The sequence below is a fragment of the Leptinotarsa decemlineata genome, unplaced genomic scaffold (genome assembly GCF_025532065.1).
Source record: "Leptinotarsa decemlineata unplaced genomic scaffold, Ldec_3_MD MMD2_tig00000505_RagTag_RagTag, whole genome shotgun sequence".
Taxonomy (NCBI): Eukaryota; Metazoa; Arthropoda; class Insecta; order Coleoptera; family Chrysomelidae; genus Leptinotarsa; species Leptinotarsa decemlineata.
Window position 1 is genome coordinate 19,465,718 of NW_027412549.1, and position 21,610 is coordinate 19,487,327.

The following is a 21,610-nucleotide window of genomic DNA, read 5'->3' on the forward strand; positions in this document are numbered from 1 at the left end:
AAATATCAAGAACAGCACCTTTTGGTGGATTTATTCTCCATACTCACCCCCAAATTGCTGAGCTAGCCGAGTGGTCATTTGAGTAAACTTTTCAGTGACCGAAAAAAATATTTTTATTACCAATACGGTAATATACCGAAGGGGGGTGGAATATACCGAAGGGGGATTTAACTTTCATTCCAAAACCAAATTTCTCTTCCACCCCCGTTGAACAACGTAACAGCATCTACCATCTACCATCCATCATCTTGCGACAGTACTGCTCGCAACGGCTCTCAACACGGGTGAAAATGGTGTTTTTCAGTTATCAGGAAATATATTGTAACGAATTAAAGAATTAACTGTCTTGAACGAATTTATTTTTAACAATACTTCACTATCATAACTAATTTATATACAACACTTATACAACTAACGCGTAATTTATCTTCACAGTTCGAATTCTTTATTAAAACGCACGATTCACTCTCTGGATACAGACTACCGCTCGGGACGGGAAGCGGCCTTTTTTATATCGGCAACGAACCTTTCGCGGTGGTTCGTCGAGTGCATTCCTTTCGCGGTGAGTCATTGTTTATTCGCTGGCTGAGATATCGGTCAGGACCGGCTTCAAATTCGTTACAATATGTAGTGTGTATGATAGACCAAACAATTTGTAGAAGACCCATGTCTTCTACAGCTATTCTGCAGCCAATGATGAAGACAATAGCTTTTGAAAGCTGTTCTTAGGCCATGATCTGTTACGAAATGCTAGAAAGGATAGAGCACATATCGGATCTCAATCCATGTTGTTTGTAAATCTTATGTTTTTCCCATTCTTCTTCGAGTGTTATGAAACTTTCATTGGACGTAACTCACTCACTCTATACTATATACCAGTTTTTCTCAAAGTGGGCGATAACGCTCCCTTGTGGGCGCTGGAGGCCTATAGGGGGGCAGTAAAGGGCACAGAGAAGATTGGGGGCGTTGAAGTAGTTTAGGGGGGCGATGGATAATTTAAAAACGTTTTTTTGCTTTTAACACAAACTTTACCGCTCCTTTACGCTTAATGCGCGTTTCCTCGTGTAACGCCATCTAGGGGAGTAGACATTAACTATTTCCTGTCTGATAGTTGTCAAACTGTATAATAGATGGCGGTAAGCTAGTAACCTTCAATGCGAAGCGAGAAGTCTCTAGTCTCCATTCTCGAAAGTACTAGGCCCGCCCGCTGCCTTATATAAAAGCGCGAAAGACATCCAGTCAGTAATGTTATTCAACGATATTACGAAAACAAGTGAATTTAGTTAGCGACTAGCTAGGTACAGTGCTGTACATGCGGTGGTGAATACTGTAAGTGGTGTCATTAGCAAGTTTTTATTACTCGATTCTTTACTTCGGCATTTTTGAAGTCAAAATTATGTCGGAAGCAAAAAAGAAGAAACAGCAGTATAGCGCGGAATATATAAAATATGGATTTATTGAAAATGACACAAATCCATCTTTGCCTTTGTGTCTTCTTTGTCAAAAAACATTTTTGAATGAAGCGATGAAACCCTCAAGGCTACAAGATCATTTGAATAAAACGCATTCAGATAAAAAAGACGAAAGTGTGACTTATTTTCGAGAACTGGAAAAAAAAACACTCAGCTCAGCCAACTGTGTCGAAACTTTTTTCAGCAGCTTCTAAGCAAGACGACGACGGACTCCGAGCTTCCTACAATTTCTCCTTGCTGATTGCTCGAACAGGTAAACCTCACACTATTGGAGATGATTTAATTTTACCGGCAATAAGAGAAGTAATAACTACTGTGCCCCATAAACCAGCGGCAGGTATTATCTGAAAAATTTCTTTTAAGCAATAGTTCCGTGCAAAGACGAATTGATGAGATGGCTGAATACATTGAAGAGTCATTGTGCAATCATCTGAAGACTTCTAAATTCTCAATTCAGTTAGATGAGTCCACTTTACCAACCAATGAAGCACTGTTGTAGCCATACGTGGGGTTTATTCAAAATGAGAAAATCACGAAATACTATTTGCCAGAAAATTAGGGACGGATAAAAAAGGAAAAACCATATATAAAACACTGGAAAAATTTTGTGATGAGAAAGAAATTCCACTGAAGAATATTATATCAGCTGCTACGGATGGCGCTCCGGTTATGACAGGACATCACAAAGGCTTCATAGCGAAATCAAAAAATAAAATTCCAGATATGCTGCACCTTGTTCATTGCGTCATTCATAGGCAACATTTGGTTGCGAAAAATTTGAGTCAGCGCCTCTCTCAAACACTACAATATATCATCAAAGCAGTCAATAAAATCCGAAACAGCTCTTTAAATGACAGATTATTTAGTCAGCTTTGTGTTGCTAATGATGAAGATTTCAACCGATTGCTATTTCACACAGAAGTGCGTTGGTTATCAAAAGGTAACTGTCTGACTCGATTTTACAATCTATTTGACTCTGGAATAGAGTTCTTGGAAAACAAAGACTAAGAATTGCACAACATCCCCATCAATTCAAAGAATGAAATTGCGTACTTGACAGGCCTGTATAAATTATTTAATGATGTCAATCTCCACCTTCAAGGTGACGACTTGAATTTGATTAAAACAAAAAATGTCATTGCTGCTTTTGTAGCCAAATTGCTCTTATACAATAATATCGGCAGACGTGAGTTTCGCAATTTCCCTAATTTGTCAGCAGTAACTTTCAACAACGACGAATTGCTTGTTCCCTGCCAATACTTGGAGAACCTCCACAGTGATTTCGCAGAACGATTCCAGGACATTTTAAAATTGGAAATACCGAACTGGGTACTGGATCCTTTTTCAAATGTCAACACAGCAGAATCACCCCAGGTGGAGGAAGAATTCATAAAACTGATAATGAACGAGGAAATAAAAATAAAATTGAAAAATGGATACCAAGAATTTTGGGTTCAGAAGCCAATCCCGCAATTGTAACCTGGATTGTGGTCCATCGTTCAAGGATTTTTATAGCATTCCCATCATCATATTTGTGTGAACGTAGATTTGGTGCTGTGGCAACGTTGCTAACTAAAAAGGGAAATCGGTTGCAGGTTACCGAACGCGGTGACTTACGGCTTTTTTTGAATAGATTCGAGCCTGATATTAACAAACTTGTTAAAAATAATCAAATCCATTCTTCACATTAGATTAGTTTTAAAATTAAGATTGAAATGTTTGTTTTAATAACATGAATTTAGGTTTTCCTAAAATCAAAAAATGGTGTTTTACATTACCCTCACCAGAAAGTCTTATTTTCACATTCAACACATAATTTAATTATTAAAATAATGTCTGCGATTCTGATTTTTAAGATGTAGTAAAGTAAAAAAAAATTGTGGGCGCTAGAAAATGATTGATTCTCGAAGTGGGCGGTAGACAAAATGAGTTTGAGAACCTCTGCTCTATACAAAGTTTCTGAATTGAAATGAATTTATTATTGGTTAAGACTAGTTACTTTGTAAAGAACACCGTTATGTTATGAGGTAATAATCTCTGGAGAATAGGTAAGGTATAACAATCTTGAAAATGGTAATGATTATAATACACGAATTATCTTCCGTATTTTGGTCCCAATTCATTAGTCATTGGACTCCACGTGACATACACACATCGGAAAAGTCTAGGGATATTATTAAAAATGGCAATATTTTTTTTTAGATCGCTTTAAGGAAAAAAAAGTTGACGGGTGATTATCAAAGGAATGTAACTTACAACAAAATTTATTAAATGGTCAAAAATACTGAGTGCGCATATAAGCAAAACTAAAAAAAAATATGGCTCTTCTTGGGCACCCCGAAAAAAAATCATAATACAAAAAAAATTGGAATCAGTACAAAGTATGGCCTCCACGCTGGTTTATTACGGCCCTACATCTATCGTGCATCGACAAAATGAGATTGTCAATGTCTTGTTGAGGTACATTTGCCCATTCAGCGATTAAAAGCTCTCTCAATTGAAACGTTGTGTGAATGTTTCCCATATGCGGAGTAATTGTTCGTTGAAGCATGTTCCACACACGCTCGATGGGATTCAGGTCCGGTGATTGTGCTGGCCATGGCAATACATCAACTCCTTCGTTGGTGAGCCAGTCAGTCACTAGACGCGCGACATGTGGATGAGCATTATCGTGCATTAGGTGGAAGTTTTCACCAACAGCACCAGCAAACGGACGGACGATAGATAGAAGAATGGTGTCGAGGTACTGTCGAGCTGTGAGGGAGCGATTTGGAAAAGCGAGACCGGTTCTGCCGCCGATCATGATTCCGCCCCATCGCATTACTGTACCACCTCTGTAGGTGTGGACTTCCTGGACGTGTCTCAAACGTTCATTATATCCAGGTCGTCTCCACAGTCTCACTCGACGAGAATCTGGATGAAATCCAAATCTGGATTCGTCTGTAAACAAAACTGTGGCCCAATCATTTACATCCCAGTTTTGATGTTCTTGACACCACTCTAATATTCTACCGCGATTGCCTCTCGACAAAGGTGGACATCTAAGTGGCCTTCTGTTGTGGAGATCTGGTTCATGCAGTCGATTTCTGACAGTATCACGACCAATGGTGACCTGGTGCGTCTGCTGCAACACGTTAACCAACTCAGGTGCTGTGATTGTCGGTCGTCTTCTTGCGGTTAAGACCAAAAATCGGTCTTGAACTGCAGTTGTAGCGCGTCCTCGCCCTGGATGTTATTCGGCTGGACTGCCAGTTTCACAGAAACGCCGCCACAATCGACTGATAACACTTTGGGAGACCCCCAAACAAAGAGCTGCATCATTTTGTCGCCTGTCACCTTGAAGAAGCCCTACAGCTCTATTCATCTCAGCCAATGGTAAGTGATGGCGTTCCATGTTAAAGCACAATATTTCCAGTTTAATTGCTGAGCAAGAACTGCATAGAATGTACAAACTCGACACTTTCAGATTATTCATTTTAGCCGAAAACCTACAGTTTGTAAAAAACTTGATAAAAGATTAGTTACCGTTTTTGCAGACTTTGTTCAACCCATAGAAATCTACAGGGTGGTCGAGTGTACCAATTTAATCGAAATTAAACGACCTCATGCATTTATTTTTATGATATTTAGTATGTTATAAAAATATCCCTAGACTTTTCCGATGTGTGTATTTCCGTGTATCCTCCTCGAAATCCTGGTCTACCAGTTCAAATTACATATCTCAGAGTCGTAGAGGGCTGTCAAAGATCATTCCTCAAAATCGTAGGTGGCAGTGAGAGAACTGTGGATCACTAATATTTTGGTATTCTTCATTCAACATTGATAATTTTGAGTTTTCATACCTTTTAATGTTTTTCAATGAACGTATTGATTCATCAAATTACTCGTATTTTCATATTAAATAAAAAACACCCACCTGTAGATTAAATCCCACTCCAGGAGAATCTAACAAAACGTCAATGCCGATATCTTCCAAATGATCTCGAGGCCCTATTCCAGACAACATCAGAAGCTGAGGACTTGCCAAAGAACCAGCACTGAGGATCACTTCTCTGTCCGAGTACACAGTTTTTCGAGTCCCAAACTTGTTGAAAACGACTCCGTAAGCTTGTTTTGTGTCCTTGTTCACCAAAATTTTTTCTACCTGAAATTTTTTATTTTTAAAAAAGCACATTCGCAATAATAATCAATGTAAAAGAAATCGACTAATATCAATCATTTTTGACAAAATGTCACTTCGTTTTTAATAAGCTATATAGTGGACTGTTCAAAAAAATAGGAGAATGTTCAAATTTCGCAGACTACATACTTTTAATTAGCGATGTTTTTATTTTTTTTATGTTGGTACACTCGTCTCGAAGATATGTTCACGGTTTAGCATGTTTATTTTGTTGGAGAAAGGCATTAAAGTTAAAAGTGTTTTACGTCTTCAGAGGTTTTTTGCTAATTAAAAAAATAAAAATTTGCAATTCCTCATGGTTTTCAATCATTGTTATTAAAATAACTCATAAATTAATGGAGGCAATTTGTTTAAAACGAATTGTTTATTAAATAAATAAATTTGAAAACAACAAAACAAAAATAAATTAAAAATAGTTTTTTTTAGAATATCAAAGAGAAATAGAAATTATGATTTTTAGAAAAAAATCGTTCCTCAATATTCATATTTAGTAACAAAAAAATTGTTAACCAACAAATACGTTTTTAAGCAATTAATTTTTTTTAAAAAACGATTTTCTTTTTAAAAATCATAATATTCGTCACTGATAAAAATCCCTTCAAAAATATTTCAAATATCTTATAAACAATACATTTGTTTATAACAATTGTTTAAACAAATAGAGCTAAAAATTATGAAAAATAATTTTTATGTTACTTTGAATAATAAGAATACAAATGAATTTGAATATAAAAAAAAGAAATTTTCATTGCTTTAATTGAATTTTTCACTTTTTAACGGTTTTGATTAATAATTTTTCCAACGAGAATCTTTTTTGTCGGCTTTCAAAAAAAGCTCCAAGAAGTGAACAAAAATTGAGGTTTTCAGTTTAAAAATTATCAGAATTTTAATGTTAATTTAAAACTTGTAAAAATTTTTGTTTCAAGTGTCTAGAAGGTATGTGATTTTTTTTTCAATAATGATATTTAGCAGGTTAAAATAATTTTTATGGTTCAAAGGTCAGTGCGTGCGGGACGCGCATCACCCGCTTTTAGCGCTATTTTCGCCTCTAAATTGAAGTTATAAATAATGGTGATAAACTTCCAGAAGGTGGTACTTCTTTTTAGGAAATTTCCTCCTCTTTAAGGATCTTTTTTCAAATATCGGTTATCTTCAATATTTTCCGATATATTTGCAAACCCTCCTTTTTTTACTAAATTGTTTATAGCTTTTGCAATTTTTTTGAGCCCCTCTTGAAATTTTTCAAAAAGTTGCTAGAGGTCATTCTGAATTCCTGGATCATAATTTTCGGTACCTTCGGACCGAAGTTCCAAAAAAAGAATCTGGTGACCTAGACTAGTATTACACATCTTAAAGAGATACAGAGAAAAATATTTATGATGCACTGTTTGGAACCTGTTGTGTAGTAATGAATATTACTGGAGTTTTTCCCAACACCAAATCGTTATTTTCAACACCTCGACACGTGTTTCGATCACCAAGTGATCATCTTCAAAGAAGAAGATTAAAACTAGAAACTAATGCGAGCTAACCCTATTTATGCTATAAAGGTAACCCATACAGGTAAATCATCCAGACGTACCACCCATACAGGTATACCAACCTAAATTACAATTTTGCCTTATCTATTCTTTTACAATAAATGTTCATATAAAACAATTTTCAGCAATATAAAAATTAATTTCACAATATTGCCAAATTTATTTTTGCAATGTGTCCTTATGTAGTAATCAGTAAACCCAACAACATTATTTTATTTTATTTTAACAAGCTATATAGTATGCTCTTTGGTATAGGTCCTTCATCGTTATTCATAATATTATTGTGTTTACTTATTTCTACACTCTCATAGGCATCTAGTTGCCTGTTGTTGTTAACTTGTCTAACTAATCTTAATGAACTGAAGTCTATGGAATGGTTTTGTTGCAAAATATGATGGGCGACTGCTGATTTTTCAGGTCTTTCATATTTTAAGTGTGCTATGTGTTTCTTATATCTTACTTTAATAGATCTTTTTGTCTGCCCATCATATTTTGCATCGCAGTCCTTACATTCAATTTCGTAAATTCCAGACTTTTTCGAATTCTCGACTTTGTCTTTTGGATTTCCCTAAAGGCTCTGTAGTGTATGACTTGTTTTAAAAACCACCTTCATACCTAGTTCCTTGAGAATCTTTCCAAAATTCCTCTTATATTGGTGGTATGGAAGAGTTCAACCTTTTGAACAACGGTTTGGAATTTGGCATCCCGCCTTCCGAGAAAGTTCTTGAGGATATCGTTGCTAGTGTTGAAAGTTCGATTCAATATATGCCCGATTCATTGAAGGGACTAGTTCGAGAAAAGGTCAGGAATCAAATCTTCAAGAACAAGATAACAGATAAACGGAGGCATTCAATAAACAACAATAAAAACCGAAAGAAACTTATCAAACGATTGAGAGAAAAGGACGTTTTTTATTTGAAAGTCGACAAAGGTAACAAAGTAGTAATTCTGGATAAATCGGACTACTACGAAAGGGTCAATACTCTCATTACTAACGGACCGTATGCGAAATTGTCCAGAAACCCGTTACCAAAGATGATTGCCAAAGTAAAAGACGTCCTCAAGAAATACGACAACATACTTACCCCTTAACTGAAACGGAAGTTACAAGTTTCCAACCCAACGGCGTCGAAACTATATTGCCTCCCAAAAATACACAAACCGGGAAAATCAATGCGCCCTATCGTGTCAGCTATTGGAGCTCCTACCTACCAAATAGCAAAGTGGCTCACTAAGGAATTTGAAACCTTGTCTATTGCGGAACCAAGTTTTAGTATAAAAAACTCTTTAGAGTTCATACAACATACAAAAAACGTGGTTCTGCATGGAGGTGAGATTTTGGTTTGTTTTGATGTTAGTTCCTTATTTCCTAGCGTCCCAATTCCACAGACCTTGCAATACTTCAGGGAATTACTAGAGAACAATAATTTCAATAATTCGTTTCTATTACTAATTTGTGTATGAAACAAAATCGGTTCCAGGTAGAAGGTTGCTTTTATGAATAACAGGAAGGAACGTCCATAGGAAACCCCTTGTCCCCCTACCTGGCAGACCTGTTCATGAGCAGATTCGAAATGGAAACCAAAAAAAAATTGGAAGTATTTTCCTAGAATTGGCTAAGGTATGTGGATAATATTTTCGCGATATTGGATACCAAAAAAGCAAATATTGACGACTTTGTTTCCATTTCAAATAACAGATGTCCATCAATAAATTTCACGTAAGAGTTAGAAAATAAGGGACAATAAGGGACCATTTCTTGACGTTTTGGTAATGAGGAGCCAATATGGAGGGTTAGAATACGATATATTTAGAAAAGAAACAAGCACGTCCTGACAGTTCAGGTGTTAGGAAAAAACTCCAGTTATATTCAGAAAAAGATTTGTTTTATCATATTCGTTTGTAAAGAAGCAATCAAAAACTACTTACCAGATTTTAAAAATTATTTCACCTACTGAAAATTAAATCATCAGCGAGTAAAATTTACTCTATTTCATTTTTAGAAAACTCAGAGATCTCTACGTAAATTACAGTGATATAAATTACCCAAGTTATGACAAAAATCATTTTTTGACTTGTGCTGATGACTATTGTTTTTCCAGTTTTAAGCTTTTATAAAACTGACTTCATTGATGTTATGGTATTCTCCAAAATAATGAGATCTAGATGATACAGTCAATTTTTGTCTTACCAGTGAATGAAGACTAACATGCAAATTTGACCTTTTCGCAACCGGTCTTATGAATCCCTTAGCGGTACTGCAACGTAGCCCTTCTCTAAGAGTGCCATGGGATAACGTGAAGCCGGTTTGATATTCGCCATTCACATCACGAACTGCATAGCCCATTTCCTGAACTGCTTCCAAAAACCATTCAACTATTGGCGAATGGTACCTGAAAAATCGGAGCTGTGTGATCATTTCATTTGATATAAGAACGTAGATTTTCACACCTGGCGTCAATGTTTTGGTTAGGTTCCGGATTTTGCCTTGGTCTTCTTTGGTTACAATCTCCAGACGTTTCAACTGCAACTGCGCCAGTCATCTTCAGTGGCGTGGTCTCTTCTTGACGTATCAAGAAGACCGTGCCACTGAAGATGACTGCTGTAGTGGCAGTTGAAACGTCTGGAGAATGTTCCCGAAGAAGACAACGGCAAAACGTGGAAACCAACCAAAACTTGTTTCATCCGAGTTTGAATGGTTTACAGTCATGCCATGAGTTCACTGTGGTTGTTCTGGAACTTATTCATAACAACAATGGTTTTCCACATGTGGGTCGCTACCCCAGGGGGGTCGCGAAGCTTTAATTAGGGTATCGCGGGTAAAAAAGCAAGTGTTTATAGGTCCTACACTACAATGGAAAAATATCATTCGTGTTAGGAGTCACACGTTAAAAGGTAAGACCTCGTCAGTCCTTAGCTCGCAGAAGTTTCTCAACTTCTGAAAGTTGTCGTTCGTGGGGGGGCGACAACTGATTAACGGAAAAACAGATTTAAACAGATTTTCTTAAACAGAATAATAATAATATTGTCTTTTTTTTTCTCTTCCCCTTCTCAGCAGGAATTGGAGCATTTTTCTTTAGGGCAGCTGTCCAAACAGCTGATGAACTCGGTTTAATTTTCGACACTGAACAAGGTGACCACAACTCTGTCACCGAGTTGGAACCCGTTCAGCAAAAAGCTCATATAAAAGCCGCAGAGATCACCTCACTTCTGCGGAAACACAAGGATAAGCCTTTGCATGGGGTCTTCTTCAATAACATTGGAGACCTTGGTTTATCAAAGCACATGGCTTTCGTTTTCCTCAAGTCGAGTGGGCTGAAGTCGGAAACTGAGGGGTTCATCATGACTTTCCAGAATGGTATCTTCAACACCTAAGTCTACTGCAGTCGCGTGATGGGTATAGAGGTTCCTGACACAAAGTGTAGGGCCTGCCGCGAGGCGCTCGAGACCCTAATGCACTTGCTATCAGCATGTAAGCGGTCTCGGCCTATATCCATCTACATAACGCGGCCCTAAGAGTGCTATATATATTATCATCTACGGCACTCTTATGTTATTGACGAGACACCGATGTTGTCCTATGCTCCGCGGGATATTGAACGAGAAGTGCCGAATTTATTGGAACTATTCGTTTCCCACCCTCAGGCTCATTCAAGCGGCGCTTGCTCAGGGCACATGATTCTCGGACCCAATGATCACTTAACCCAAGGTGTGGGGAGTGGTCGTTGGTTGATACTACTGGCGGGCCCTTCCGAATGTAGTGGATAAAATGGTACATAGTATTCTCCTTATGAATTCAGAAATCCCAAGGGAAAGTTCACCCGAGGGAGTTCTACCACTCAAGCCTTGCTATTTTGGATATTATAATATAACCTATAACTTAAAAAACTAACTAACTAATCCTAAAACATAAATCTACGCTTATTGTAAGCTTCTGAATCCAGTCTCGAAAAGGGAGTCGATTTTCCTTCCAAAACATGCAAACTTTGTATCGATAGGTCTGTTATAGTTACAAAAATCTGTTGAACGCCAACGAACGATTCGTGAATAATTTTTGTTAAGATCTTGACCATGAAAAAAGTTTCTCAGGGAAACCTTTGAATATAACATCAGTAGTTAGGAGGTCAATATTTTCCTTGGAGGCTCTTTTCATAACATTCAGAAGGCAGCCAAAATCAGCGAAAATAGCTGGCAGCAAACAGGGTCACAAAAATAATTCGTATTTTGAGATCTATCATTTTGTAGGAACATTAATAATTCATCTGCAAGTTCAAGAACTCTTATCAACACCTACCCTTTGGATAGGCTCTTGGCCTCTGTATAAAACAAAAGACTTTGATGGATGCGAGTCCGCAAAACTTCACCTTTAGAAGCGTTTACTGTTTTAGCACCTTATTCAAATCAGAAAATGAAATTTTGTTTGCTATACAAAGGCATGAGGCATTTGGTATTATTGGTTTCGATCTCGCAACGGATCAGCTTATTCTGCCAATGTTACTTTTAGCACCATATATAGCTACAAATAACGATACAATCTCGCAAGGGCTTTGCATTATAAAATGTCTGATATTTTCATCTACTTCAAATCACACAAGTACCACAAAACAAAACGCGCAACATTTGTAACATCAAGATTTTTGCAAACTGCAAATCAAAGAAGAGCCCACAATTCTCCACACTTGTTTCGATGATATTGTCAAGTACATCTAAAAGCAGATGATATAAAGTTATAGTTGTCTTCTCATAACACCGATACAGAAAGTTGCGTGGCCAATATAAACACAGATTTGCACAAAACATTCCTATACTCGGAGAATAATGGTCTGAAAATCAATCCAAATAAAACTTTGGCCTAATGCATAGGATCTCAAAGACAAATAGTAGAAACTTATTGTAACTTTAGACTCACTCTCGATAACACAGACATTGACTGGGTAGACAGTGCTAAAAATCTTGGCGTAACCATAGATAGCTCTTTGTCTTTCCATGAGCATGTAACAAACATTTCCAAACTATCATTCTTTAAACTCGAATCGCTATACAAATTCAAGTATATGTTATCAGAAGAAATGAAACTCAGGTTAGTTAAAACTCTCATTTACCCCCATATCGAGTATTGTTGTTGTTCGGTGTATTACAATTTTTTGCCGCAATATAACAAGCAGAAGTTACAACGTATACAAAATGCTTGCATGCGATTCGTATGCTGTAGGTATACCATATGGTGGAAATGTCACACCATTTTTGTTAAAACTGAAGGAGCTAAATGTGAGGGTACAGAGTCCAATATTTGATAATTTTTTTTTTGTTTAAGTTGCTTCACACTAAAACACCTAGTTATTTATAGATTTTATTAAGCAGGCATTCTGACATACTTATGGTCAATTTGAGAATTAACTCATTCAACATACCTAAGCACCGTAGTTCCAAATTTCAAGGATGTTTTTCTTATATAGCCCCTTCTTATCTGAATGAAATTTTACTCCTTTTAAATCATAATATTCATCAATTCAAGAAAAAAAGAAAATCACAGATTCTTACTGCTCAGTGCTAACTTAAAATTCAATGTATGGTAATGCAATGAAATTGTTAAATTAACCAAAATAATGTTAAGAATATCAACAGTTATTAGCAACTGTATAATCTATAATTTTTTTCTCTTCTTTATCATTGTTATGATTTATGATAGTAATTATTTTCTTACACTCACTGTAACATTTTTGGGAGGGGTGGGAGCCTTTGGCTAACCCTTTTCCTTATATGTATAAATGTATTTTTTATGTATAATAAACGATATTATTACTATTATTATATAGTTCCCCACAATATGAAGTATATTAAAAACACTGAAAATGTCTAATCACTATGAGAGAAGTTACTGAGGATGTCGACATATTGGTTGGCTCATGCTATGCAATTTTTTCGGCAATTTTGGGCGGCATGAAGCGTGTGGCAGCGGAGCTCGTTCCAAAATTGCTAAATCTTGACCAAAAAAAAACTTCGCATGAGCAACGCTCAAAAACTGTTGAATGACGTCAACGGCAAACCAGATTTGCTCAAAAGGGTCATAACTGGTGACGAATCATGGGTATATGGTTATGTCATCGAAACCAATCGTTCCAATGAAAGAGCCCAGGAGAGTCAAGACCAAAAAAACATGCCAAGTTCGATCAAATGTTCAAGTTTTGCTTACTCTTTTCTTACCGTTACTCGTTATTACCTGTTCTTAATTTTCTGGCCAAAAATAACATCGTAATCATGCTTCAGATACCGTATTCACCAGATTTGCTCCCTTGTGATTTTTTTTTGTTTTTGATATTCAAATGACCCATAACTGGACGGCTTTTTGTGACGATTTAGGCACAAGTGTGTCTGAGGAAGACTAATTTGATGGGAACAAATTTGAAATTGATGAATAAATAAATATTTTTTAAGAAAAATGATAATTCACCTCATGTAACAGCAAACATGGATTTTTTATACATATTAAAACGGATCAAACTTGTGCACTCGGGATATAAACCTTGATTATTTATTATTTCAATAAATCATATTTTCGCCACAAAGGAAATGTTAGTAAGATATTATTGAAAATGAAATCAAATTACTCCTTTAGAAAATGGAAGATACTTGTTTTTTTTTCTTAGTTTAAAGTAATAGCAGCTCCATCTGCACTTTTTCATTGCATAATGAAATAATTTTCAGGGAAAAGTTCTGATGTTCGCGGTAAATTTTTCTTTTAATCTAGTGACTGGTAGATGGCACCACACAATCCTATTCATGGTAGAAAAAGCCATCTTATTCTGTAGAAACGACACTTACAGCAGATTTATTTTATTTAAAATGTATCTTTCGTAGACGAAATTCTCAAGTCGAATCATAATTGTGAGGCAATTTGTTACACAATGTTTAAACTCATTTTTCATGAGACTCATTAAGTTGAACACAGTCGGTTCTATGAAAATTTTGGATATTTTTAACCCATTCAGAGAAAAAATAAGAATCCCAATTTTCTAATAACCCTTTCTGAACGACAAAAGTGTTCTGGTCCTCTTACCTGATACAGGAACAAAAGATGTTCTATTATTTTTTCTCACTAACTTGTTTTCCATTGATGACATTTTTGAAGTTCATTAACAATTTTGAGGTTATAATTTATTACACAGTTCCTCAATTATTCCTTCAAAGAAAAAACTCGTATAATATTTTTCATAACACTACAGCACATACAACAAAAGTGTTATGAAGCTTCTTGTAACCTGCAATAAATGACCTTGAATTTTTTAGATTTCTTGAGTTTATAAGTTCAAAAAGAGCAAAAGGAAGGTCAAAGCAGCCCCTACAGGTGGAAACAAGCTTTTTGGGTCTTATTACATCCATTTTAATTGATTCAGTTTTATTCAACTTAACTCAAGTGGTTATCCTGAGAGACAGTTACCTTCCCACTTACATGAGAGCGAATCAGTATATTTATAGTTATCGTGACTAAGTTTACGTGCGCAACATGTATCGACTGAAATCTATTTTTTTTTCATTTCCAGAAATTAATTGTTGAACTGTTCAGTAATTTTGTTTTGTTTATTTGCGAATAACAATTATGGCTCATAAATTTGAATATTAGGCTTTTCTTTTGTAATACACACCTATTTCAATATTGAAGTTGACTGCATTACAAGTTGCCAATGTTACAGGAGAGGAGAAATAAGCTAGGTGTTGCATTCGACAATATATAGGAGTTATTAAATAATAATGCTGTAGATGATTGTTTATAATTGATATTACTTTCAGAAATTTTCAATTATCCACTAGAATCGTATCATATCATTAAGACTCAACTATTGCATGATACTGGAGAGTAACGAGACTAGTTTACTTACTGAAAAAGCGACAAATTTACTTTACCACTGTTAAGGTTATGAAATACCTATGCAAAAATGGATTTAAATGTATATCGTGGGGTAAATACTACAACTAGGGAACTATAAATCACATGTTTCAGGGAAAAGTCAAATTAATGTTTATGCACGATTTTCTGTAAAGACTTGATTAAATGTCATTTTACTACTACCAACCAAGTTCTAGCACTACTAAAAATATTCTTGATGTTGATTTAGATACCAAATGTTCAAATATGATATTTAAAAAAATTATGTTTTTGTTTGTTTTATATTCAATTAAGGAAATCAGGCTTGTAAACAAATTGTTTATTTGCGATCTATTATTGTATATACAATGAAGCACTGCAAAAATTTTCTCATTTTACAAAAAACCAATAACAAATTCCATAAAAACAGCAAACAAATCAATAAATTACACAACTAGTTATGTGAACTTGTCTAGAATGGATTTTTTCTCTGATGATTACCTTAGGTATCTAGTTTTGAAAATTCCAACTAGCACCTGTGAATTATCTGCAACAGTCAACCTAATTGTAGTATGTTGTGCACCTCTAATAGAATTTTTCTTCGCAGTTATTCATATTTGGCCAAATTTGTACTAATTGTAGTATGTTGTGCACCTCTAATAAAATTTTTCTTTGCAGTTATCCATATTTGGCCAAATTTGTAGTTACCTAGTTGTAATACTCACACCATTGTCTATAGATATATCTGTCTATAGACAATTCTCACACAACGATATGTGGAAAGGACGTAGTAGCGCCATCTTCCACAGAAAAGGTCAAATTATTATTACTCATTTAAATGAACATAAACAAGTTAGTCTATATACAATGTAAACAATATTGTAAATGTGACGTTGTAAAGTTCGTGTATGAGTTACGAGGCGAAAGGAGAAATATGTTTTGTCAAACTTTTGAACATTTCCAACTTCGAAGTGAAATTAAGATTTTTCTAATTTCTACCCAACTTCAAAACTATAGCAAATATGGAAAATCTGCAATGAAGTATTTTTTTAACTTATTTGGGCATGAAGATGAAATTTTCAAGTCAATTAACAATTTTGATGCAATTTTTTACCGATTCCTGGACTATTCATAAAAAAATCCTGAATTTTTTATTGGACTCGTTGAGTGGAAGGAACATAATCGTTTTTATGAAATTTTTGGAAATGTTCAACCATTGCCACTTCCCTTTTCTTTTCCGTTGACATTTTTCAAGTTGAATAATAGTTTTCGGGCAATTAGTCACATAATTCCTAAACTATTTATTTCAAAAAAACTAATGGAACTTGTTGATTAGAATATCGTTGGTTCTCTGAAAATTTTGGAAGTTTTCAACCCTTTTAACAGAAAATGAAATTTCCAATTATTTATCAACATTTCCTAAACTATAGTTGCATTTTCATTTTTTAAGTTGTTATCTCCAACTTATCTCGAATTGGAGACATTTTTCAAAGCGATTTGCAATGTTCAGCCATTTCGTTATATAATTCCTGAGACTACATCAATAAAAACAGAAACTTAATGATTTTTTTTTCGATCAGCTAACAAAAACAGTGGCTAAGAATAAATATTTTAAGTTTTTTCGATATTTTCAGTTTTTAAAAAAGCAAAAGGAAGGTCAAAGCAGCCCCTACAGGTGGAAACAAGCTTTTTGGGTCTTATTACATCCATTTTAATTGATTCAGTTTAATTCAACTTAACTCAAGTGGTTATCCTGAGAGACAGTTACCTTCCCACTTACATAAAAGCGAATCAGTATATTTATAGTTATCGTGACTAAGTTTACGTGCGCAACATGTATCGATTGAAATCTATATTTTTTTTCATTTCCAAAAATTAATTGTTAAACTGTTCAGTAATTTTGTTTTGTTTATTGGAGAGTTACGATTATGACTCATAAAATGTTTTTCTTTTGTAATACACACCCTTTCAATATTAAGGTCGGCGGCCTTACAAGTTGCCTACGTTACAGGACAGGAGACGTAAGCTTTGTTCGTCTTTGTAATATCACCTTATGTAATAATGTCCGCTGTATTGAAAGTTGCATGCATAACAGGAAATATAGACTAGGTTTGGTACTCAATGAGACAGGAGTTATTCTAATAGGTATATAGAAACCTGGTGTTATGTGTTGTGATCGCACTCCTCTGAATCGACTCAACTGGGTGATTTTTTTATTTGGAAATGATTTATAAATAATTTGTGAATAATTTATATAGCAGAACACTTTTTGCCGGGTCAGCTAGTAATATTACAATTGATTGTATTAATTAATGATTACTTTCAGAAATTTTTGATCGCTTGCCAAAATCGTATCATATTTGCCTTTTTATGAACTTTCAACGTAACAAATATAAAATAGGTGAATACTGGTAAGCTACGTACTGGTACTGATTTAATAAACATTGTTTCATTCGTTCAAGAGTGTACCATAATTTGTAAATATTTAATTCAAAAAATATTTCACTATTACCAATCATAGTGAGGGGTGGGTGGTACATCCTCACCACATCAGTACCTGCATCATCGAACGAAATGACAAATATTTTGAAATTGAAATCAGCATTGCCTCCCAGGGTGATCCTGGCAAGATTGCATCCTTTAATTTCATCTCATTTCTTTAGGAATTGAGCATGGGTGTGATGTTTGGCTAGTTCCGCCATTGTCGAAGTCATCAGACCGTAAGTGTCACTGGGTCCTAAAATTCTTAGTCCAGCTGTTTCTTTGGCTAAAGAGTCGGCAATGCGATTACCTTTACTCCTCTCGTGTCCTTTAACCCACTTCAGGATAATGTTATCTACCGAGGCTTTGGCTAAATCTTGGTGGCACTCTAGTGCTAACCCTGAGGTAACACCTTGTCTGTTCAAAGCTAATGGAGCTTGTCTACAATCAGTGCAGATTGTTATGTTTTTGTCAGAAATTCCTTTCCTAGTTATTTCTTTTGTGTTACCAGCTACCAACTAGTTCTGTTTGAACCACGCTGGTATTTTTTCCCATTCCTCACTCGGTCGTTAGGCTTAGTGATCTGCAGTACACTCGACATCATGAGCCTTCTTTGGTTTTTGAGCCGTCTGTTTATATGCGTATTGCATTTGTAGCATCTGACTCTGTTCTGTTTTATTTGTATTTTGTAGGGTTGATTAAACAGAAACCTGGGTTCAATTGCATAACTAGCTGCCTGCAGCAGAGGTTGTGCAGTAAGCGCTTCTCGCCATAGGATCAGCCCCAATTGACTCATTCCTACTTCGAGGTTAACACCAGCCGTGCGCAATCGTAACATGATCATTAATGCAATCTCGTTACTGTGATCGTATTTTAAATATTAAATTCTTTTATATTGGTTGAAATATTCATATAATGATTTTATTGAAAAATATAGTCATACTTCACTAATTTTTTTTTTCGTGCATATATGTTATAAATTTTACTCCATTTGTAAACATTCTCGTTTGTTTTGTAGGTAATATTTCAAAATGTCAACCCTATGTTCCCATTATATCATTATTATTGTAGAAATACAATTGTACAATCATAATTCAAAAAATATGATTAAATCTCCTTTAATTTGAGTCAACATATAATCTCCTCCAAGAACATAACCTTATTCTATCATTATTCTTTCAATTCTCAGTAAAATAATTAATAATAATTATCTCAATAAATAGTATTGACTCACCGGAAATGTTCTACAGTCAAATATCCACCAGTTCCGTGATATTCATCATCTTTGAGTTCCGGAATTCTCATATCTTCTGACTTCTTGAAGTAAGGCAAAATGTCATCATACCCCCATCCTGGATTACCGAGAGCTTCCCATCTAAAAAGTAGGGGTGTTTTATTCCTTTTTTGAAAATCACAGTATCATCAGAGTTTCTATTTCTGATTGGTAGTTACTACTTTCATTTCAATGGAAATCAAGCAAGTGGGTTAGGTTAGGTCCAAAGTGAGTGGGTTTATTCGATCCTCCACCGCAACCCGCAGGGGTTTATTGTGGCTCACACCTATTCACACTCGGCCAAATAACCTCAGCTTCTTAACGGAGCTGAACTCTAAAAACGTGATTCGGTCCCCAGCAGTGGGGCAGGCACAAAGCATGTGCTCTGCTTTTTCATCATTTTCCAAACAGAGCGGACACACACTATCTTCCGGCAGTCTGAGTCTCGGCATATGATGATTCAAATGACAGTGACCTGTAAGAAGACATCGTAGTTCATCCCAACTGTTTGGTATCAAGCTTCGAAGGCCGAATAAACGCCTTGGAGTGAGCCAATCCTGGAAGATTCTGCCAGAAGTCCATAAATCTTCTTGCCATCCAGGTGTTCAATCTTTGTTTAGCAAAGCCTAAAGCGATGTCAATGGCAGGTTCTGGTCCGATGAAGCTGCTTGCGACACCCTCCTTTGCAAGGGAGTCGGCAGCTTCATTGCCTTCCAGGCCAGTATGGCCAGGAATCTAGACCAGATTAAACCCGAAAACAAAAAGTCTAACGGGGTTAAATTGCACGATCTCGGTGGCCAGTTCACATCACCTCTACTTTGTATTTTCTATCATTACTGAGACAGCAAAAGTGTGCAATTGAATTTTCATCACCTGGTATGTGTCCTAACTTAGTGATTATCAAAAATATAATTTTTTGTCATTGAGTTTGATCATAGCCCCCTAAAGACCCTTTTTTAAGTTTTTTCACCTTCCACAATCTGAGAAAATAAAAATTGTAATGGAGAACCGTACACAGAAGAAAAGCAAAGTATTCTTCGCAAAGAAAATGGTGATACTCACTCCTGAGCAGATCTTCAATCTGTTATTTTTTTCATATTTTCATAGTCTGTATCAGATTTAAATGTATTTAGAACTTTGAATTTGTTTTATGAACAATCAAATTTTGTGCAAAAAGGAATAAAAAAGTTCTTTTCATTTTTGGGGCACTCTTGAAACTCATTATGAAGTGTAATAAAATCTGACGGGTCTACAGGAGTTATGTCCGGTGGTCAGTAAGTACACCGAGTTCCGCTCCGGGTCCCTTAGGGCTAGGCCACACGATGCAGTGCGGCTCCTGCGCGGCGCCTGAGCGGTGCTGCAACGGTTTCCAACAGGTATGGTATGCCACGCGGCGGCGGCGTATCCGCCGTATGCCAATAGTCAGATTATATCAGAAGAATTTATCAGTTTTTTATAGATATGTAGTCATTGAATTATTTTTTAAACGAAATCAGAGATTTATTTAAAAAACCATTTGACCATTCTTGCATTAAATACTATAAGAAATGATTTCTCCTGGTGTCGTATACAGTCTTAAATCGATACAGATAATTAGCAGTTTGAGAATACTCGCAATATTTAGAACGACAAACGTGCTGGGATTCATGCAGTAACGAGTGTAGCGAGAGCTGTCGTTGAGAAAACTAACATCAGTTCATATATCATCTCTAGTGCTATACAATAGTTGCAAAATATTCCTAATTCTTTTCCGCTCATCCCAATTCTCTAAGAAGTATTTTATTGATTAAGTGCAAAATATTGCACTTTATCCAGTTCTGAGCTATGTTTGATGTTGCAAGCCCCTTTAGCTCCTCGGTAACTTATTATTACAAAATTTGAACCAAACAAGGAGCGAGTAAAAACGTGGAACAATTTGAATAAATAATTAAAAGCCTTTCATAATATTCTACATTACTACAGAACACCCATTTAATTTTTCATAAAATGTGTTTTACTGTCGAGCAGGTTATATCTATTATTCACTTGTTGAGCAGTGTATGAAATGTCAAACGCTGACAAATCCACTCGTGACGGGTAATTATGGATTCGCAGCAGCACTAAGAAAATAAAACTGTAAGACTCAAACATCGAAGGTTCCGACAAGAGTGACACTACTGGTTTTAGCTATACTGTGGTTTGGGACATTCATTTTCACTGTAGGGCAGGGGTTCACAACCTTTTTGCACCTGCGTACCACTTGACTTTTTGAGAAATATTGGCGTACCACCAGAACTTAATATTTTAATAGACATATAATATTTACTTTTCTAGAAGTGCTCAAAGGCTTTCTTAATTAATGTCGGCTAGGTAAGCCAATCTCGACAACCATTCTTCATCAGCAAACAATTTTTTCATGTCATGATTTTTTTCACTTAAAAACATGAAAACTTCTGATCTCAGTTCTAAGAGATGGTTCAAAATTTTCCTGCGAGATAACCACCTCACTTCTGTATGCACGAGTAAAGTTTTGAACTTACCACCCATTTATTCACACATCAAGGAGAATAATCTTGTGTTTAGAGCCCTAGCCTTTATGAAGTTAATAACTTCCACAGCATCTGATAGAACGGAGTTAAGATTTTCCAGCATTATTTTAGCAGCTTATGTATTTTGATAGATGACACAATTCGTACTTTTGCATTCAGGAGCAATGTGAATTTTCATGACTTGGTTTTTGCCCATCTGTACACAAGCCAATACACTTGGACCAGGAAATGCCTACTTTAAGCACATATTCATCAATTACCTTAAAAATGA

At 35.7% G+C, this 21,610-nt stretch overlaps 2 protein-coding genes across 2 annotated transcripts in view; one reads left to right on the plus strand and one right to left on the minus strand.

Moving 5' to 3' along the window:
- LOC111502842 (glucose dehydrogenase [FAD, quinone]) overlaps positions 1–21,610 on the minus strand; it is a 66,288-nt gene that overhangs the window by 35,891 nt on the left and 8,787 nt on the right. Inside the window, exons 4-6 of the mRNA XM_074174187.1 lie at positions 18,773–18,913; positions 9,385–9,586; positions 5,389–5,616 (exon numbers count right to left, since the gene is read on the minus strand). Coding sequence (XP_074030288.1) covers positions 5,389–5,616; positions 9,385–9,586; positions 18,773–18,913 — 571 coding nt within the window. The remainder of the gene's footprint in view (positions 1–5,388; positions 5,617–9,384; positions 9,587–18,772; positions 18,914–21,610) is intronic.
- Positions 1–21,610, plus strand: part of Flo2 (flotillin-2) — a 152,008-nt gene that overhangs the window by 2,360 nt on the left and 128,038 nt on the right. The window lies entirely within an intron of this gene.